The following is an 18,170-nucleotide window of genomic DNA, read 5'->3' on the forward strand; positions in this document are numbered from 1 at the left end:
GGAACCTGAAACTGCGTCTGGGCCCACATGTATGCCAGGACTTCCGTGGTGCTTCTCCAGGCGCACTAGTGGAGAGTGGAATTGCAAATGGAGTAACTAATGATCAGGGGTGCCAGTATTGCAGGCAGCAGCTCAACTGGCTGGGCCGTAACATCTCCAGTATATTTTGCCTTTCCCTTTAAGTACTAGTAAATAGAAAACTAGGGTATTTTCTAAGTTATGGTGTTTAACCAGTCAGCTTGCTGTGTATAAATTCACTTATTCAGCATTTCCAAGGTAGACAAAGCAAATACCCCAATTTTACTGAGGAAAGAAGTTCTAGGGACAACATGACTGTTGCATAGCTTTGTGTTGAAGGGAGAAAGCAGCAGCTGGAGTCCACACCATGGGTCTTTTCTCATTACACACTACTGTTGTTTACAGGGACATTTTCGGATCTGCACCCTCACTTCTGTTTTTGGCCTGTAAATTCTGGCTGTGTTACCAGTAGAATGTTAATATGTGTGTATGAAATTAACTGATGAATTTTCTTTCATTGTTATCATAATCATTTAAATCTTAATTAAAACGCTTTGATAATTATATTATAGAAATGCAAAGTCAAAAGTATTTCTTTTAACTGTTATGTGATAAAATTGGTGTCAAACGACCCCCCCAAACTAGTTGAAGTTTTTATAAAACCCCCAAATTGGGTACTCACTCAACATGTAGAAAGCCAATCATTGATAATGGAGTGGTAAAAGAAAACTTTTTTGTTGTAAAGTGCAGAACAAGGAGCTGGGCAACTGTTGCTTAATTCCTGACCCCTGGACGTGTTCACGGTGAGGGTTCTTACAGATTGTAATTCCTGACCCCTGGACGTGTTCACGGTGAGGGTTCTTACAGATTGTAATTCCTGACCCCTGGACGTGTTCACGGTGAGGGTTCTTACAGATTGTAATTGGGGCTGAGACACGTGACCAGCTCCTGTGATTGATCAGTGTTGCCTCACTCTTAAGGAATTCGTGTTGTCCAGGTGGGCACCAGTTGGTCTGGGAGGTTTACATGGAAGAGGTACTTTCGGTCCCCGTCCTGGAATTTCCCTAAACAAACCTCTCTGGTCAGTATTGGCAAACAAGGCTGTCTTTTGAAGAGGCAATGGCTTCTGGGTTGGAGTGATTGGAACCTTGTTGAGCTAGTAGCATTACTCCCTTACTGTAGAGAATTGGGCTAATGGATGTCTTTACATTATGTGGGTTCTATCTCAAAGTTAGGGTCAGACTGCTAGGCTCTAAATAGTCAGTGCAGCAGAGAGGAGATGCAGTGATAAACGAGGCTTACTCAGGCGGCCAGGCAAAGGACGGCTGAACTCCTCATCTGATCAGTCAGAAGGTTAGGAACTTGCTCTTGTTCATGTGAAAAGCAGAGGGAGGACGTCTTTCTTCAGTGGAAGAGGAAGTGGGGTGTACTACAGCTTTGGAGCTATCGCCTTAATTCCATGGGTTATATTATCTCCAGGGCTGGGGTTCCTCTCTTTACCCCTTGTGGCTACTAATTTTTTTCGAATATGATGTTCATGATTGCCGTAGGGTTGGGTGGTGGTCTAGGACTCTGCATGTGATGGCGTGTTTCAGCGGTTCTGTTTTATATGTGGATGAATGCTGGGCTCTGACCCTAGAGTCGTCTGGGAGAACTTTCAGAGCCTCGGTTTTACACTCACAGGTGGTGGAGCTGAAATTTGGTGGGAAGGACATCCCTGTCACCAGTGCCAACCGCATCGCCTACATCCACCTGGTGGCGGACTACAGGCTCAACAAGCAGATCCGCCCCCACTGCCTGGCCTTCCGCCAGGGCCTGGCCAACGTCGTCAGTCTAGAGTGGCTGCGCATGTTTGATCAGCAGGAAGTTCAGGTGCGGACATTTCATTATGCGTGTTTGATCACTGGAGAGGAATGCACTCTGTCACAGTCCGCCTCAGATTTTATAGTTTGAACTTTTTTTTTCAGGTGTTAATTTCTGGTGCACAAGTTCCCATAAGTCTGGAGGACCTAAAGTCTTTTACCAATTACTCAGGTATGTTATCATCGCTAGTTATCTTCCTGAAAATGTTATAAATGGCCATATTTGCAGGATACCTTTTTTTTTTTTTGAAAGGTTTATTTTTATTAAAAAGGTAGCTTTACACAGAGAATGAAAGACAGAAAGATCTTCTGTCTGCTGATTCACTCCCCAAATGGCCACAATGGCTGAGGCTGAACCGAACTGAAGCCAGGAGCCAGGAGCTTCTTCCAGGTCTCCCACGCGGGTACAGGGTCCCAAAATTTTGGACAGTCCCCTGCTGCTTTCCCAGGCCCCAAGCAGGAAGCTGAATTGAGAGGTGAAGTGCCTAGGACGCAAACCGGCACCTGTATGGGAACCTGACACTGGAGGGAAGGATTAGCCAGTTAAACCATTACTTTTTTATTATTTTCTTTTTTCCCCCCAAGACTTATTTGTTTATTTTTATTGGAAAGTCAGATATCTACAGAGCAGGAGAGACAGAGAGGAAGAACCTCCATCTGATGATTCACTGCCCAAGTGACTGCAACAGCTGGGGCTGCGCCGATACAAAGCCAAGAGCCAGGAACCTCTTCCACGTCTCCCATGTGGGTGCAGGATCCCAATACCTTGGGCCGACTGCTTTCCCAGGCCACAAGCAGGGAGCTGGATGGGAAGTGGAGTTGCCAGGTTTAGAACCGGCGCCCATATGGGATCCCGGCGTGTTCGAGGCGAGGACTTTTAGCCACTAGGCCATCGCAGCAGGCCCGAGCCATTACTTTTAATGTTATTTTTTTGTTTGGGTAATTTACATGGTTCAAAAAGCGGAATGTACCTGGCTGGGCGGGGGCTGCGTGAAAAGTGGATCCGCCAGTACTTGAACCAGCTTGCGATGGGATGCCAGAATGCACCTAGCAGCTGTACCTGGTTTGCCACAGCACGTGCCCTGTCGTGGTTTAACTCAGGATTCTGTATGTGCCCCTGTGTGTGAAGTCTGTTTTTCACCGATAGGATCACAGAGAAGTTAGAAAGCACTCTTCAGTCCACTGGTTTATTCCCCAAATGTCTGTAACAGCCAGGATTGAGCCCAGCTACACCCGGGAGCTGGGAACGTCTCCAGGTCTCTAAGGTGGGGGGCAGCAGCCCAGTCACTTCAGCCCTCAGAGACATGGTAGCCAAGACTCAGACTGGTTGGTCCTCTTGCGAGTTACTTGGGCATCGAAAGCCCCGGCCTAATTTGCTGTGCCACAACATCTACCCTTCAATTACTTTTTAAAGCGTTTGAATAGCAGTATATGTCTTGAACAAAATTGAAGGTATATTCTTAACCTTTTCTCCTTTGTAGAAATCTACAGATTTTTAAATATGCATATCAAAAATAATTTGAAATTATGACCCTTTAATTCCTGTTTTTATTATGTGCACAGCTACTCCTCAGGCTGTCTGAAGGTTTAGTCTTAGCTCTGGTGCTGTGGCAGATGACCACACTAGGGCTGGGCCTGGCTCAGACCAAGCGCCATTGCTCCATCCAGGTCTCCTGCATGGTGACGGGAGCTCACGTGCTGGGGCTGTCACCCACTGCTCCTCGGGGGCCTCACGGGGGCTGAAACATAAGTGGATTACAGGGAACCCGAACTGGCACCCCGCCATTCATTTGCAGACAGGGCTAGCTGAGGAGACACAAGCCTCTCCTTGGAGGTCAGCAGCAGTCTGATATCAAAGATAAGTGCAACTAGTGTGAACAGTAGTTAATTACTACTGCTTGTCCCTAATGAGCATCAGTATAAAACTTCTCAACAAAGTATTAGCAAACTGAACCCAGCAGCATATAAAATAGGCTGTTTAAAATTAATTTTTCTGGGGCCCGGCGGCGTGGCCTAGCGGCTAAAGTCCTCGCCTTGAACTCAATGGGATCCCATATGGGCGCCTGTTCTAATCCCAGCTGCTCCACTTCCCATCCAGCTCCCTGCTTGTGGCCTGGGAAAACAGTCAAAGACAGCCCAAAGCCTTGCAACCCTGCACCCGTGTGGGAGACCTGGAGGAAGTTTCTGGCTCCTGGCTTTGGATGGGCGCAGCATCAGCCATTGCTCACTTGGGGAATGAATCATTGGACGGAAGATCTTCCTCTCTGTCTCTCCTCCTCTCTGTATATCTGACTTTGCAATAAAATCAATCAATCAGTCAATCATGGGCCTGACACAGTAGCGTAGTGGTTTAAGGCCTCGCCTTGAACGCCCCGGGATCCCATATGGGTGCTGGTTCTAATCCCGGCAGCTCCACTTCCCATTCAGCTCCCTGCTTGTGGCCTGGGAAAGCAGTCAAGGACAGCCCAAAGCCTTGGGACCCTGCACCCACATGGGAGACCCGGAAGAGGCGCCAGGCTTAGGATTGGCTCAGCTGTGGCCGTTGTGGCTGCTTGGGGACTGAATCAATGGACGAAAGATCTTCTCTGTATATCTGCCTTTCCAATAAAAATAAATAAATCATTAAATAAATAAATCTTTTAAAAATAAAATTAATTTTTCTGAGAGAGGGAGAGCAAGGAAGGAAAGGAGAGCTGCCTTTGCTGGAAGCTCCTCACCTCTCCCGTGTAGGTGTCGGAGACCTGAGCATTCCTGCTGTCTTCCGTTGCCTCCGCGTGCGCTGACAGACAGCGGGGCCAGAAATGGAATATCGGAGATGCGACCAGGGCTACAGTATGAAATGTGGGCATTTCAAGTAGTAGGCTAAGCATGGTTTGACTTCTGAAAATCCATTTAACGTGATGTACCGTATTAATAGTATATCCCACATACAAAGCCCACGTTGATGACCGTCTCAGTAAATAGACAGGAAAGGCATCCAAGGCTAGTATCCCACATCCGTTCAGGGTGAGCATGCTCAGAAGCAGAACAACTAGAAAGGAGCTTCTTCATCCTGACAAAGACGAAAGAAGCTGTCTGTTTTCATGGTTTGGGAGGCTCAGTATCGTCGAAGTAATTTCTCCAAGTTGATCTATAAATTCAGTGCAGTCCCAATCAAAATCCTAGCAAGATCTCTTGTAACAATCAGCAAAGTTGATTTAGAAACAAAGGATCTAGGATAGCCAAACCAGTACTGTGGAACAACTGAGTTGAAGGACTTCCAGTCTGACTTAAAAGTTACTGTAAAACCACGGTAATCAAGGCAGCATGACGTTGGCACCAGGATGAGCGTGTTGATCAATAGAAATATAATCGGGAGGGCTCGGCAGCGTGGCCTAGTGGCTAAGGTCCTCGCCTTGATCCCACATGGCCGCTGGTTCTAATCCCGGCAGCTCCACTTCCTCTCTATCTCTCCTCCTCTCAGTACATCTGACTTTGTAATAAAAATAAAATAAATCTTAAAAAAAAAAAAAGAAATATAATCGGGAGCTCAAAGGCAAGTGTGTAGGTGTGTAACCAAGTGACCAGCAGGAAAGGTTCCAAAACACAGTCATTAGTGCTGCAACAATATCTACTTCAGAGCAAGTGGCTTATTTTTATTTCACATTAAACCCCAGAATTAATACAAAATGGATCAGAACTAAAACTAGAAAACATGACGCATTCAACAGATACTTTTCTTGACTTTGAATTAGTCATAATTTTTAATTGAGGCACCAGAGAAGCATGATACAGAAAAAGAAATTTTAAAATTCTGATTTCTCAAATTTAAAGGCTTTTGATTTTCAAAGGACACTTTTAAAAATGAAGAGATGGGCTACATATAGAAGAGAACGCATATAAGCCATTTAGCTGATGATCGACTTACAGTCACAGTATGTGGAAAACTCTTCAAATTCAATAGTAAGATACACAGTCCAGTTAGAAAATGTGGAGAAGGGCCTGGCGAGGTAGCCTAGTGACTAAAGTCCTTACCTTGCATGCATTGAGATCCTGGCTACTCCACTTCCCTTCTAACTCCCTACTTGTGGCCTGAGAAACCAGTTGAGGATGGCCCAAAGGCTTAGGACCCTGTACCAATGTGGGAGACTCAGAAGAAGCTCCTGGCTTCTGGCTCCTGGCTTTGGATCAGCTCAGCTCCAGCCATTTGTGGCTACTTGGGAAGTGAACCAGCAGATGGAAGACTTTTTCTCTACATATATATATCTGACTTTATAATAAATAGATAAATAAATATTTTTAATGGTCAAAAGAAATTAAAAAGATATTTTCACTTAAGACAATGTATAGGGGCTGGCACTGTGGCACTGCAAATTAAACCTCTGCCTACCACTGCTACCTCATATGGGCACCAGTTCGATACCCAGCTGCTGCACTTCCAGTTCCAACTCCCTGCAGGTGCATCTGGGGAGACAGTGGAAGGTGGCCTGTGTACCTGGGCCTGTGCACATACTGGCGAGACCTGGAAGAAGTCTAGACTCCTGGCTGCAGCCTGGCTCAGCCCCAGTGTTGGGGCCATTCAGCCTTCACGTTGAAGATTCGTTCTCTCTTCTCCCTCTGTAGCTCTGCATTTCAAATAAGTTTAAAAAAAATTTAAACACAGATAAGTTGTCGGCAACTATATGAAGAAATGTATTACACCATTTGTCCAAATTAAATCCAAGTGAGGTGCCACAGCACCCCCACTAGAATGGCAGTAATTAACAGATTCAGTTTCAAAGGTTCGTGAGTATGTGAAGGAGCTGGAACCCTCTTGACTGGTGGCAATGTCAGTTAGAGCCTCCTTGGAAGAGTTTGCAGCTAGATAGATGTAGAACATTTTGCCAAGAATGAAGCTATAGAAGCTATATCCCTCTAATATGCAAAAAGAACTGGAAATGGATCAGAGTTTAAGGTGCAGAACTCGGAAGGAAAAAAAAATGCATAGATCTGAAAGATCTATGTTTTTGTTTTGTTTTTAGTCATTTTTTTTGTTTTGAGAAAGAGAGACAGAAAATTCACGTCTGCTGGTTCACTCTCCAGATGACCGCAGTCGCCAGAGCTGGGCCAGGTCCTAGCTGCAGCCGGGCACTCGCTCCAGATCCACCCTGTGGATAGCAGGACTAACCACTTGAGCCATCATATTGCCTCCTTGCGGGGAGGGGCACACGTTAGCAGGAAGCAGGATTCAGGAGTGGAGCTGGCATTTAAGCTCAAGATAACCTGTTGGAGACGCAGGTGTTGCAGGCATCATTTCAAGTGGTAGGCTGAACGTACATCCCGGAAGTAGATTCTTACAGAGTCAGCAGAATGAAGGCATTCTACAGAATAAGAGCACAGTTTTGCAAATCACTTCTCTAATGTGAATCTAGTTGCTGCCCGCAGTTCCCGACCTCCAGTATAGGCACTGGTTCAAGTCCCAGCAGCTCCCCTACTGATCCAGCTCTCTGTTAATGCTCCTGGGAAAATAGCAGAGGGTGGCCCAAGTGTTTGGGCCTCTGTACCTACAAAAGAGACTGGGAAGAAGTTCTGGGGCCCTGGCTTTCAGCTCGGCACAGCCCTGGCCATTTTAGACATCTGGGGAGTGAACCAACAAACGGGAGGTTTCTCCCTCTGTCTCCTCTGTCAGTAACTCTTACCTTTCAAATAAAAAAAATAGTATTTTTCAAAAGTCTATTACTCAGAATACGTAAATTCCCCTAGAACTTAATAAAAAAAAAAAAAAAGACAACCTGATTTGAAAATGGTGAAAGGACGTGAATACACACAGCACCAAAGATGCTCAGCATCACAAGCCACCAAGGTCAAAGCCACAGTGAGAACCTACTGCACGTTTATTAAGAGATTCACTACTGCTTTGAGAGACAGAGCTTCTAACCTCTAATTCAGTTATCAGAAACCTACAGTGGCTGGGGCTGGTCTGGGGCCAAAGTCAGGAGCCGGGAATTCAGGTTTCCATATGGATGGCAGGAACACAGTTCACTGAGCAGTCACTGCTGTCTGCCAGGGTTTGTGCCCAAAAAAATCTAGAACCAGAGTCAGACATGGGACACAGGCGCTCTAGGATGGGATGCCAGCAGCTTGCATGCTAGACAATATACCAAAGCAGAAGAAAGCAGCAGGTGTTGGAGAAATGTAGAGAAATTGACCCCACGTAGTCCGTTGCTCGTAGGCATAGGAATGATAGCTGCTATGGGAAATACTTTGGTATTTCCTTAGAAAGCTGGACTTAGAATTGCTCTGTAACTCAGCAATCCTAAGTAATTACCTAAGGAAAATGAAGGCGAGTACTCCAAGTTTGTATTATACACCCATAGCAGCATCACTGTTGATGGCAGCGTTATGAACTATGACCACCGGCTATGAATGAATAAATAGTTGTTTATAGACACACAGTACAAAATCATAAAAAGAAGAGGTTCTAATACATGTTACAGCATGGTTAATCTTGAAAATGTGCTAAATGAAGGGAGACCTAAAAGGACAAATGTTAGATTTTTCTACTTATATGAAGTACCTCAAGTTGGCAGATTCATAGACGAAGTAGATTAGAAGTTACTGGAAGCTGGAGAGAGGAGAAGTGGGGAATTACTTCTGAATGGTTATAAGAGTTATTTTTGGGATAATGAAAAGGTTTTGTTTGGGCATTTATAGTAGCAATTAAACAGCAATGTACGGTCCAGCACTATAGCCTAGCAGCTAAAGTCCTCACCTTGTATGCTCCTTGTATGGGCACTGGTTCTAATCCCGGTGACCCCACTTCCCATCCAGCTCCCTGCTTGTGGCCTGGGAAAGCAGTTGAGGACGGCCCAAAGCCTTGGGACCCTGCACCTGCGTGGGAGACCCAGAAGAAGCTCTGGGCTCCTGGCTTCAGATAGGCATAGCTCCAGCCATTGTGCTCACTTGGGGAATAAATCAACAGACAGAAGATCTTCCTCTCTGTATATCTAACTTTCCAATTAAAAAATAAATATTAAAAAATAATAATAAATAAGCAGCAATGTAAATGCAATTAACATCACTGAATTGTACATTTTAAAATAGATTGAATGGCAACTTTTATGTTCTATATTTTAACCGTGATCGAAAAGGAATGGAGATCCCAGCACGGCAGCTTAGGCTGCCACTTGGGACAGCCACATCCGATGTTGGGCTGCCTGCCTCTGCTTCCAGTCCAGCTTCCTGCCAATGTGCCATGTAGGTCCTGGATGATACCAGCTCACAGGCTAAGGCCCCCGACCCCCAGGAGCTTCCGGCTTCCGGCTTCAGCCTGACCCACACCGGGCCCTTCTGGCCGTGTTGTGGATGAGCCGGTGAATGAAGTTTCTGTCTGGTGTCTCTGCCCTGGCCCCTCCATCCCAACCACCCTGTCTCTCCTTCACTGCTACGCAGTCTTTCTGTGTAATTGTTAAAGGAACAAAGAAAGTCCTACCCCATTCCTCTGTTCTGGTGACTAAATGTGCCCAAAAATCTCCTCTCAGCATTTATAAACATACACATAGGTATTTGTGTCTGTATGCCTTTATTTATTTATATCATTCTCTAAATTTCTATATGTGTCTGTATGCCTTTATTTATATCATTCTCTATAACTATATATATAATGGCAAGTAATACCTAAGGTCACGTTGTCCCCACCATCGAGTCATACGTTTAAGAAAATGAAATCAATCTAACCTTCCTTCTGCCAAGAAATTGTCATGAGCTGTTTGCATTTCTCCGTCTGCACTGAAAGCTTGTACCTTTAATGTTCTTAGCTATTCCAGTAAACAGGTTTAAAATATTATCATATTCATTTTTGTGTCAATTAGTACACTTAAGATATTTTATTGATGTTATTTCTGTAGCGTATTGACAGTGAGGGAACAATATATAGCAATTATTTTAGTTTTAGGAAGCACTTAGCTAGATTAAAAGCTCTAAGTAGCTGATACTACATTTTAAAAACTGGTCTAATCAGATGCTGGGGTGGTTGCTAGCCATGATCTGTTCCTTATTATCTAAAGGAGACATGATTAAGATACGCATTAAGATCATATACTGGCAAGATGGATTTATTAAAGCTAAAATACCAAAATATACTATTTTTTAGGTGTGTGACCATATATGAATCCTGGGTTTAATTAGGGGTCTGATAAGTAATTATTAATTCCTAAATGCTAGTATACATCAAAAAAGTCAGACTTCTTTGCAGTGTGTTTCCTGCCAGTGTTCTAGCAGCACACAAGTAACTTGAGAGTGTTCCTTACTGTGGCTCTTCTCTGATCCTTGGAATTGGGAAGGGCGGTGTTTCTTTAGAATTGGCTTTCAGCCACAAGCACCGTGCTGTGTGTTAGGGAATGTGTGAGTAGAGCTTATGCCCTGGCATCTTTGCGAGCTCTGCAAATAAAATTAATAAGTAAAAGTTTTAAAAAGAGAGCTCTGTTTTGCAGTTCTGTTGGGTGACGTGTGTCTTTGGTTTTGCCTAGGAGGGTATTCCGCCGATCATCCTGTCATCAAACTCTTCTGGAGGGTTGTGGAAGGTTTCACTGATGAAGAAAAGCGCAAGTTGCTCAAGTTTGTGACAAGTTGCTCTCGACCCCCTCTCTTGGGATTTAAGGTACACAGTTTCATACCATTTACTTTGAAAAACAAATTATAACTAGCAAGGACACTAGATAATCAAATAGCATTACTTGTTTTCAGAGAAGTACAAGTACCAGTTATTACGTGTGTGTCCGAGTGCTGGTTTTGTTTGGTGTTGTCCTATTCGTATTCTCAGGTAGTTGAATTATGACTATAACTATCTTTGAAGAAACCCCCCATTTGGATGGACTGTCTGTGATGGAATTCCATCATGCATCTTAGGCTCTTTTCAGTGCTCACGTGAGTTTGGGCACAAGATTGGCACAGCGAGTAAGATAGCACTTGCATTGCCTGTGCCTCTTCCACGGTGCCTGCTCGAGTTCTGGCTGCTCCACTTCGGATTCTGGATTCCTTCTGCTGCATGCCCTGGGAGGCAGCAGGTGATGGCTCGGTGCTCCGGTCCGTCCCACCTTGGTGGAGGATGCTGAACCGCCGAACTTAGCCTGGTCAGACCCTGTATGTTGCAGGCAGTTGGGGAGTGAACCTCTTTCACCATCAGCCTCCTCTCACACCTATCTCTGCCTTTCAGATAAGACAAAAATAAGTAAGTGAATGTAGGTTGAAGCACCACATGCAGTGCCAGCATCCCCTATTGGAATTCCGGTGTGAATTTTGTCATTCAGGCTTCTAATCCAGCTCCCCGCTGATGCATGTAGGAGAGCAGTGATGATGGCCCACTGCCTGGGAGACCTGGGTCCAGGCTCCTGCTAAAGCCTGGTCCAGCCCTGACAGGAGAAAGGGCTCTCCCTCTCATTCTCGGTCATCTGCCTTTCAAATAAATAAATCAGGCTGGGGGGAGAATCAAGACAAAAACCAAGAAGTCAAGAAAAAAGAATGATGTTGAGGGAAATGGGCGTTTTGAGGTCCCACGTAGACTTGCTGAATGGGAAGTCGGGGTGCTGGCTCTCGGTAGTGCTGTTGTGCCTGTCCTGCAGGGCCTCTGCCATTTTAGTGCCTACTTACTATGAGAGACAGCTTTCAGTGGCTTTGTCTCAAAACCACTCCTAAACCTAAAGATAAAAATTTAAATATGTGAGGGGGCCAGCTCAGTGGCAAAGCAGGCTGATCCTCCACCGGTGGCACCAACATCCCATATGGGCATTGGTTCGAGTACAGGCTGTTCTGTTTCCAATCCAGCTCCCTGCTAATAGTTTGGGAATGCAGTAGAGGATGGCCCAAGGCCTTGGGACTCTGCACCCATGTGGGAGACCCGAAAGAAACTCCTGGCTTCTGGCTTCGGACTGGCCCAACTCTACCGTTCTGGCTATTTGGGGAATGAATCAGTGGATGGATGATCTTTCTCTCCATCCCATACTCTGTAACTTTCACATAAAAAATCAGTAACCCTCCCCTCTCCCCGAGAAGTGGTGTCAAGAAAGGCCATTCCTATCAAAGCAGTAGTTGATGGAGAGGTTTCCAGGCTCCAGGCTCATTAGTTAGTGTCAGTGATGTCGCTGCCATGAGATGAAGACTCTGAGTAAATGGGCTCCGCACATTCCGACAGGTGGTGATGGAGCCCCGTGGGCCGTGTGGTTCAGAGTACTGAGAGCCATCTCCGCCTTGGCAGTGCCACCTGCTGTTGTGCCAGTCTGTGTGTCACCTGCCTGGAGGGAGGCAGAGCGGGGCCTGCGCTAGCTTTTAAAAACCACACTACAGCCATAGTGGAAGTTCTCTCACCCTGGATAGTGATCCCTGAGCAATCATAGTTGGATTATCATACCATGGAAAATACTTTTGGAGCCATGTGATCATCTTCCTGTTGTGGATTTTTTTTTTTTTTTTTTTTTTTTTAAGATTTTATTATCACTGAAAAGCCGGATATACAGAGAGGAGGAGAGACAGAGAGGAAGATCTTCCATCCGATGTTTCACTCCCCAAGTGAGCTGCAACGGGCCGGTACGCGCCAAACCGATGCCGGGACCTGGAACCTCTTCCAGGTCTCCCACGCGGGTGCAGGGTCCCAAAGCATTGGGCCGTCCTCGACTGCTTTCCCAGGCCACAAGCAGGGAGCTGGATGGGAAGCGGAGCTGCCGGGATTAGAACCAGCGCCCATATGGGATCCCGGGGCTTTCAAGGCGAGGACTTGAGCCGCTAGACCATGCCGCCGGGCCCCCTGTTGTGGATTTTTTTCAAAGGTTTAACATAAATACAAATTTTAATTAAGAATTTTCCAGAACAGACCCTTTTGCATGTGTCATATGTGTGAGAAAAATCTCCGTGTTGAGGCTTTCCAGTCCGTTCATTATGCCTAGTGAAAGGGCTGCCCTAATTAATTCAGACTTATAAGAAGGGAATGTCTTTCGGTTGAAACTGTGCTATAAATAGCAAAGGCAGGCAAGCATAATGTAAAAGTTATGAAACTCCTTAGAGCCAGATTACTGCAGAAGAATAACACCTGCTAAAGCTCATTAAAGTTGAATATATTTAATAAACGCAATTGTTACAGACAGAAAAATCATTAAAGTGCTGTAGCAAATTGTTAAGTTACCATCAGGCCACATAATAAATTGATGATCTTTCACTGTCTGAATGAATGCAAATGCTCACTGTACTGTACTTAATTATGAACAAAATGGTGCCCTTAACTCAGAATTAAATGAAGCATTTCATTTTTTCACTTTCAAGACTCCAACTAGGAATTCAGTTAACATTGTGTGGGGGCAAAAAGGAACCACTAAGATGTGACGTTTAACTGCAAAATGTATTTGCAACTTTCCATTTACCCGGTGGCTCCGCCAGCTCTCCCAGCCCGTGCCTTGGGAGGTCCTTGACTTCCAAAGAAACGGTGCTTTCCTTGCGAGCGTATCAAGGCTCCTGGACTGCGGTTTTGCCTTTGTTTTCTGTTCTAACCTTTTTGTGAGATTTAAAGTGATTTCTAAAATATAATTGGGGAAGGCAGGACAGTGGTTATAGCACATATTAGGCACCTCATACGTGTCTTAAGTGACGTCTGTATCCTGTTCATCTGTGTGTGGCAGCAGGAGTCGTGGGAGTGTCTGCGCCACTTCGGGCTGCTCCCTTCCACGGGATGAATCGCTGCTAAGTTGAGCCTCCAGAGGGAACAGAGCCCCGTTGCGATGTGGTTCCTCCTGGTTGGGTGCCCTGGCTAGCCTGGTGTTTCCATCTGGATTGAGAAGGTTTCCAATCCTGTTATCCATTTTCCACTTTAATATCCATTATACTGTTACAGTTTCTTCTCATGTAACAAAACGAATGTTTTCATCGTATACAGTTAGAAATTGTAGCTAACTGAAAAGAAAGAGGCAACATTACGCCACCTTCCTTTATGTTTGTGTTTGTATCCACATTTATAGACATAAACTAATACAAATGCATATAATTGTTACATATACTTTTAGGGTGGGCAGCTGGCCCAATGGTTAGGTTATTAGGATTCCTACGTCTTATATCAGAGTAATTGGGTCTGAGTCCCAGCCCCACTGTCCATTCGGCTTCCTGCTGACACGCACCATGGGAGGCCGTGGCCGTGGCCGCTGGACTCAGCCTGGCCCTCCCTGGCCGCTCTGGGCATCTGGAAAGTATCCAGCTCATAGGAGATCAGTCTCCCTCTCTTCCTCTCTCTCTTCCTCTCTCTCTTCCTCTCTCTCTTCTCCTCTCTCCCTTCTCTCCCCCAACCCTTCAGATGTATTCAGTAAGGAAATTAAAGTGCAAATGGTGAACCTGAAATGGAGAAGTGATTGTCGCGGTGTCGTGTGCAGTGCTCCAGAGCTCCGGACTGGCCTGGTCGGGGCTTACACAGGGGCCTTGCAGGCGCTCATGTTCAAGGCCGGTGTTCCTTGCTTCTGACACCATGGGCATCCCAGTGTGTAGATGGCCACTTACTTCTCTGTTTCTTGGGTACATCTCTGAAGGCGATGAGCAGGGTACTTAAACATGTGCAAAGCCCCGGCCGCCCTTGCAGACCCGTCTCTCCAAGATAGTGACTCAGAAAAAAAAAATGGCAGTTGACATAGTGCAGCCTTAGACATCGCCTAGTGTGCCCTCGGGGAGGACCTTGTCAGGGGCTGGGCTGCGTCTTCCGTGCCTGTACTGGGGGTTGGAATGGAGCACATGAACCACAAATTTCTGGGATCTTTATGTCTGAGAGGAAGATGTTGCTGAAGGAGAATATTATAACGACACTTTAAAAAGTTTATGGAAAGTGGGCCCGGCGGCGTGGCCTGGCGGCTAAAGTCCTCGCCTTAAAAGCCCTGGGATCCCATATGGGCGCCGGTTCTAATCCTGGCAGCTCCACTTCCCATCCAGCTCCCTGATTGTGGCCTGGGAAAGCAGTCGAGGACGGTCCAATGCATTGGGACACTGCACCTGCGTGGGAGACCCGGAAGAGGTTCCTGGTTCCCGGCATCGGTTTGGCGCGTACCGGCCCGTTGCGGCTCACTTGGGGAGTGAATCATCGGACGGAAGATCTTCCTCTCTGTCTCTCCTCCTGTCTGTATATCTGGCTGTAATAAAATGAATAAATCTTTAAAAAAAAAAGTTTATGGAAAGTGAAATTAAAAGTGTGGTGCAAAAAGTTGGAATCCATACATACTCCTAATTTCTTGTCTGCATGCGCATTTAAAGCGCTTAGATACTGTCGTATTGGTTGCTCCTGAGAGGGGTTAGTAGGTGTCTATAATACAGTGTGTTTGGGCCCGACGCAGTAGCCTAGTGGTCAAAGTCCTCATGCTGCATGCCCAGGGTCATATATGGGCACAGGTTCATGTCCTGCCTGCTCCACTTCCCGTCCAGCTCCTTGCTTGTGACCTGGGAGAGCAATCAAGCATGGCCCAAAGCCTTCGAACTCTGTGCTCTGTGCCCGCGTGGGAGACCCAGAAGAGACTCCTGGCTCCTGGCTTCGATTGCCTTAGCTCCAGCCCTTGTGGCCATGTGGGGGGTGAACCAACAAATAGGTTTTTCTGTCTCCTCTCTCTGTTTGTCTGCCTTTCCAATAAAAATTAAGTAAATATTTATATATCCTACAAAATAACGGGGGAAGTGTTGGTTGGCTCACCTGGTGTCCCTGGTTCCGTATTATAGTGCTTGTTCGGGCCCTGGCTGCTCCACTTCCAGCCCAGCTTCCTGCTGATCCATCCCAGAAAGCACCAAGTCCTTGGGCCCCTGCTGGACATGTGAGAGACCTGGTTGGAGTTCCAGGCGCCCCAGCTGCTACGGACATCTAGGGAATGAACTGGGAAATGGAAGATCTCTTTATCTCTGTCTCTGAAAGTGAGCAAACTTTTTTTGAAAAGATCAATAATTTTTTTGTTATCATCAATGCTCAGATGTTCTAGATCTGTCTATCCTCCTCACATTTGTTTAGCAGCTGATAGAATCACGCCATATTCTGTGCGTTGAGTTGGAGTGGTCCAGCTCCTAAAATCTGCTCTAGATTCAGCTTCCCACTGTTCTGCCAGGTGATAGGAACTGGGGCTTTGTGTGTCGCGTGAACGGAGCCAGTGTCTAGCAGATCCCGATTGGGGCTGCTCTTCTACGGCAGACACAGCACAGAAACTGTCTACCCGCCCTGTCCTCAGAGCCGCACGGGAGACCAGTGCTTCTCAGGCCTCTGTGCCAGGCTGCGAGTAAGCTGGGCTTTCAGAATTCCCATGATCCTTATTATTACTGCCTGAGAGTGTTCGTGGATATGGTCCAAAAATAGCCATATTCTGATAATATCTTTTTTTTTTTCAATTGTCAACAGGAATTTTCTATTTTAAAGAAAATTTTGCTTTTTCTCATTAACCATTTGATTACTTTTAGGAATACTTTGTACATCAAAGATTAAATCAATCTTATTTTTTTTTAAGATTGATTTATTTTTATTGCAAAGTCAGATATACAGAGAGTAGGAGGGACAGAGAGGGAGATCTTCCACCCGATGATTCACTCCCCAAGTGACCACAACGACTGATGCTGCGCTGATCCGGAGCCAGGAACTTCCTCCAGGTCTTCCACGCGGGTGCAGGGTCCCAAGGCGGAGCTGCCAGGATTAGAACCAGCGCCCATATGGGATCGTGTTGGTGTTCAAGGCAAGGACTTGAGCCACTAGGCCATCGTGCCAGGCCCATTAAATCAATCTTAATTCTTTTTATTTGCCAGTTTTCAGAAAAACCGATGCGTTATCCAGCATCTTCTTTTTTATCTTTGCTTTTGCTGTTTGACTTTTTTTTTTTAAAGATTTATTTACTTTTATTGGAAAGTCAGATATACAGAGAGGAGGAGAGACAGAGAGGAAGATCTTTCATCCGATGATTCACTCCCCAAGTGAGCGCAACGGCTGATGCTATGCTGATCTGAAGCCAGGAGCCAGCAACCTCTTCCAGGTCTCCCACGCAGGTGCAGGGTCCCAAAGCGTTGGGCTGTCCTCGACTGCTTTCCCAGGCCACAAGCAGGGAGCTGGATGGGAAGTGGAGCTGCGGGGACTAGAACCGGCGCCCACATGGGATCCCGGGGCATTCAAGGTGAGGACTTTAGCCACTAGGCCACGCCGCCGGGCCCTGCTGTGTGAGTCTTTCTAGCAATGGTAAGCTCTGCTCCTGTTATGTACTGCCTTAGCCCAGCAGTCGGCAGGTACAGGCTCTTTGATAGTTCTTGAACATTTACTTGCGTACTAGCCACATAGCATTGTGATGGTAATTTACTGACAGTATTTCTGCATGGAGTTGAGGTTTCTTGGCAGGTCTGTCACACATCGTGACTTGCCTTTGTCAGATGGCTTTACTTGCTTCATTTTGCTGTCAGTGTTTAGAGATGGCTTATTATTATTATTGAGTTTGCTTTATTGTTCTGTGGATCATTTGCATGGATGGTTGCTAAGTCAAACCCCAGCTGAAGGTTCCTGCAGGTGACTGACTGACACCTCCCCGCTGTCCTGTCCTTCCTCCCTGGAGCTGTCTGTCCTTCTCTGAAATACAAGCAGATAGAAGCCAGCTTTTTTGCTTTGTGCGCTTTGTGCCCTTCACATTTTTACACAAATCTTTAAAAAGCAAGAAGAAAGCCATTCGAGAGCCTCGTCCCGAGAAGGTTCTGTTTCCCTATTCCTGATTCCCTTGTGCCCGAGGCGCGGCGTGTGGTCCTTGGCACAGTCAGAGCTCACTGAGCATGTGCTCGGGGGAGGGTGCCTGATTCTGAGTGTGTTTTCAAGTGGACGGAAGGCCGTGCCGCTCACCCTGTCCCCTGTGCACGCTGTGTTTCAGGAGCTGTATCCTGCGTTCTGCATTCACAATGGAGGCTCCGACCTGGAGCGGCTGCCCACGGCCAGCACCTGCATGAACCTGCTGAAGCTCCCGGAATTCTATGACGAGACACTTCTGCGAAGTAAACTGCTCTATGCCATTGAGTGTGCTGCTGGCTTCGAGCTGAGCTGAGCTGAGCGGGGCCGAGCGGGGCCGACCCTCTGCACAGAAACCAGCGCCTCCCCAGACCATGGGACGCTCGGGCTGGACGCCACAGCTCGCCTCCATTTCTCCAGTGATTTTTATTTCAACGTGGTCTCTCATTTAGGTGGACATTGCTTTTCATATACAACTAATAAATATGACGTGCCATGTGGCTAAATTTAGCAGTTTTGCCAAGAGGAGCACAGTTTTTAGAGTAGTGGCAACTCAGTGGACTTAACCAAAGATGAAGCCCTGGCCTTGCCGA

The 18,170-nt window shown here is 46.3% G+C and overlaps 1 protein-coding gene across 1 annotated transcript in view; it reads left to right on the forward strand.

The window, feature by feature from the left end:
* Window positions 1-17,937, forward strand: part of UBE3C (ubiquitin protein ligase E3C) — a 103,689-nt gene extending 85,752 nt beyond the window's left edge. Inside the window, exons 20-23 of the mRNA XM_058660652.1 lie at window positions 1,702-1,890; window positions 1,986-2,052; window positions 10,367-10,497; window positions 17,723-17,937. Of these exons, the coding sequence (XP_058516635.1) occupies window positions 1,702-1,890; window positions 1,986-2,052; window positions 10,367-10,497; window positions 17,723-17,893 (558 nt within the window). The 3' untranslated portion in view covers window positions 17,894-17,937. The remainder of the gene's footprint in view (window positions 1-1,701; window positions 1,891-1,985; window positions 2,053-10,366; window positions 10,498-17,722) is intronic.
* Window positions 17,938-18,170: the final 233 nt, after the last annotated feature.

This window comes from Ochotona princeps, chromosome 2, assembly GCF_030435755.1.
Source record: "Ochotona princeps isolate mOchPri1 chromosome 2, mOchPri1.hap1, whole genome shotgun sequence".
In the NCBI taxonomy this organism is placed as follows: domain Eukaryota; kingdom Metazoa; phylum Chordata; class Mammalia; order Lagomorpha; family Ochotonidae; genus Ochotona; species Ochotona princeps.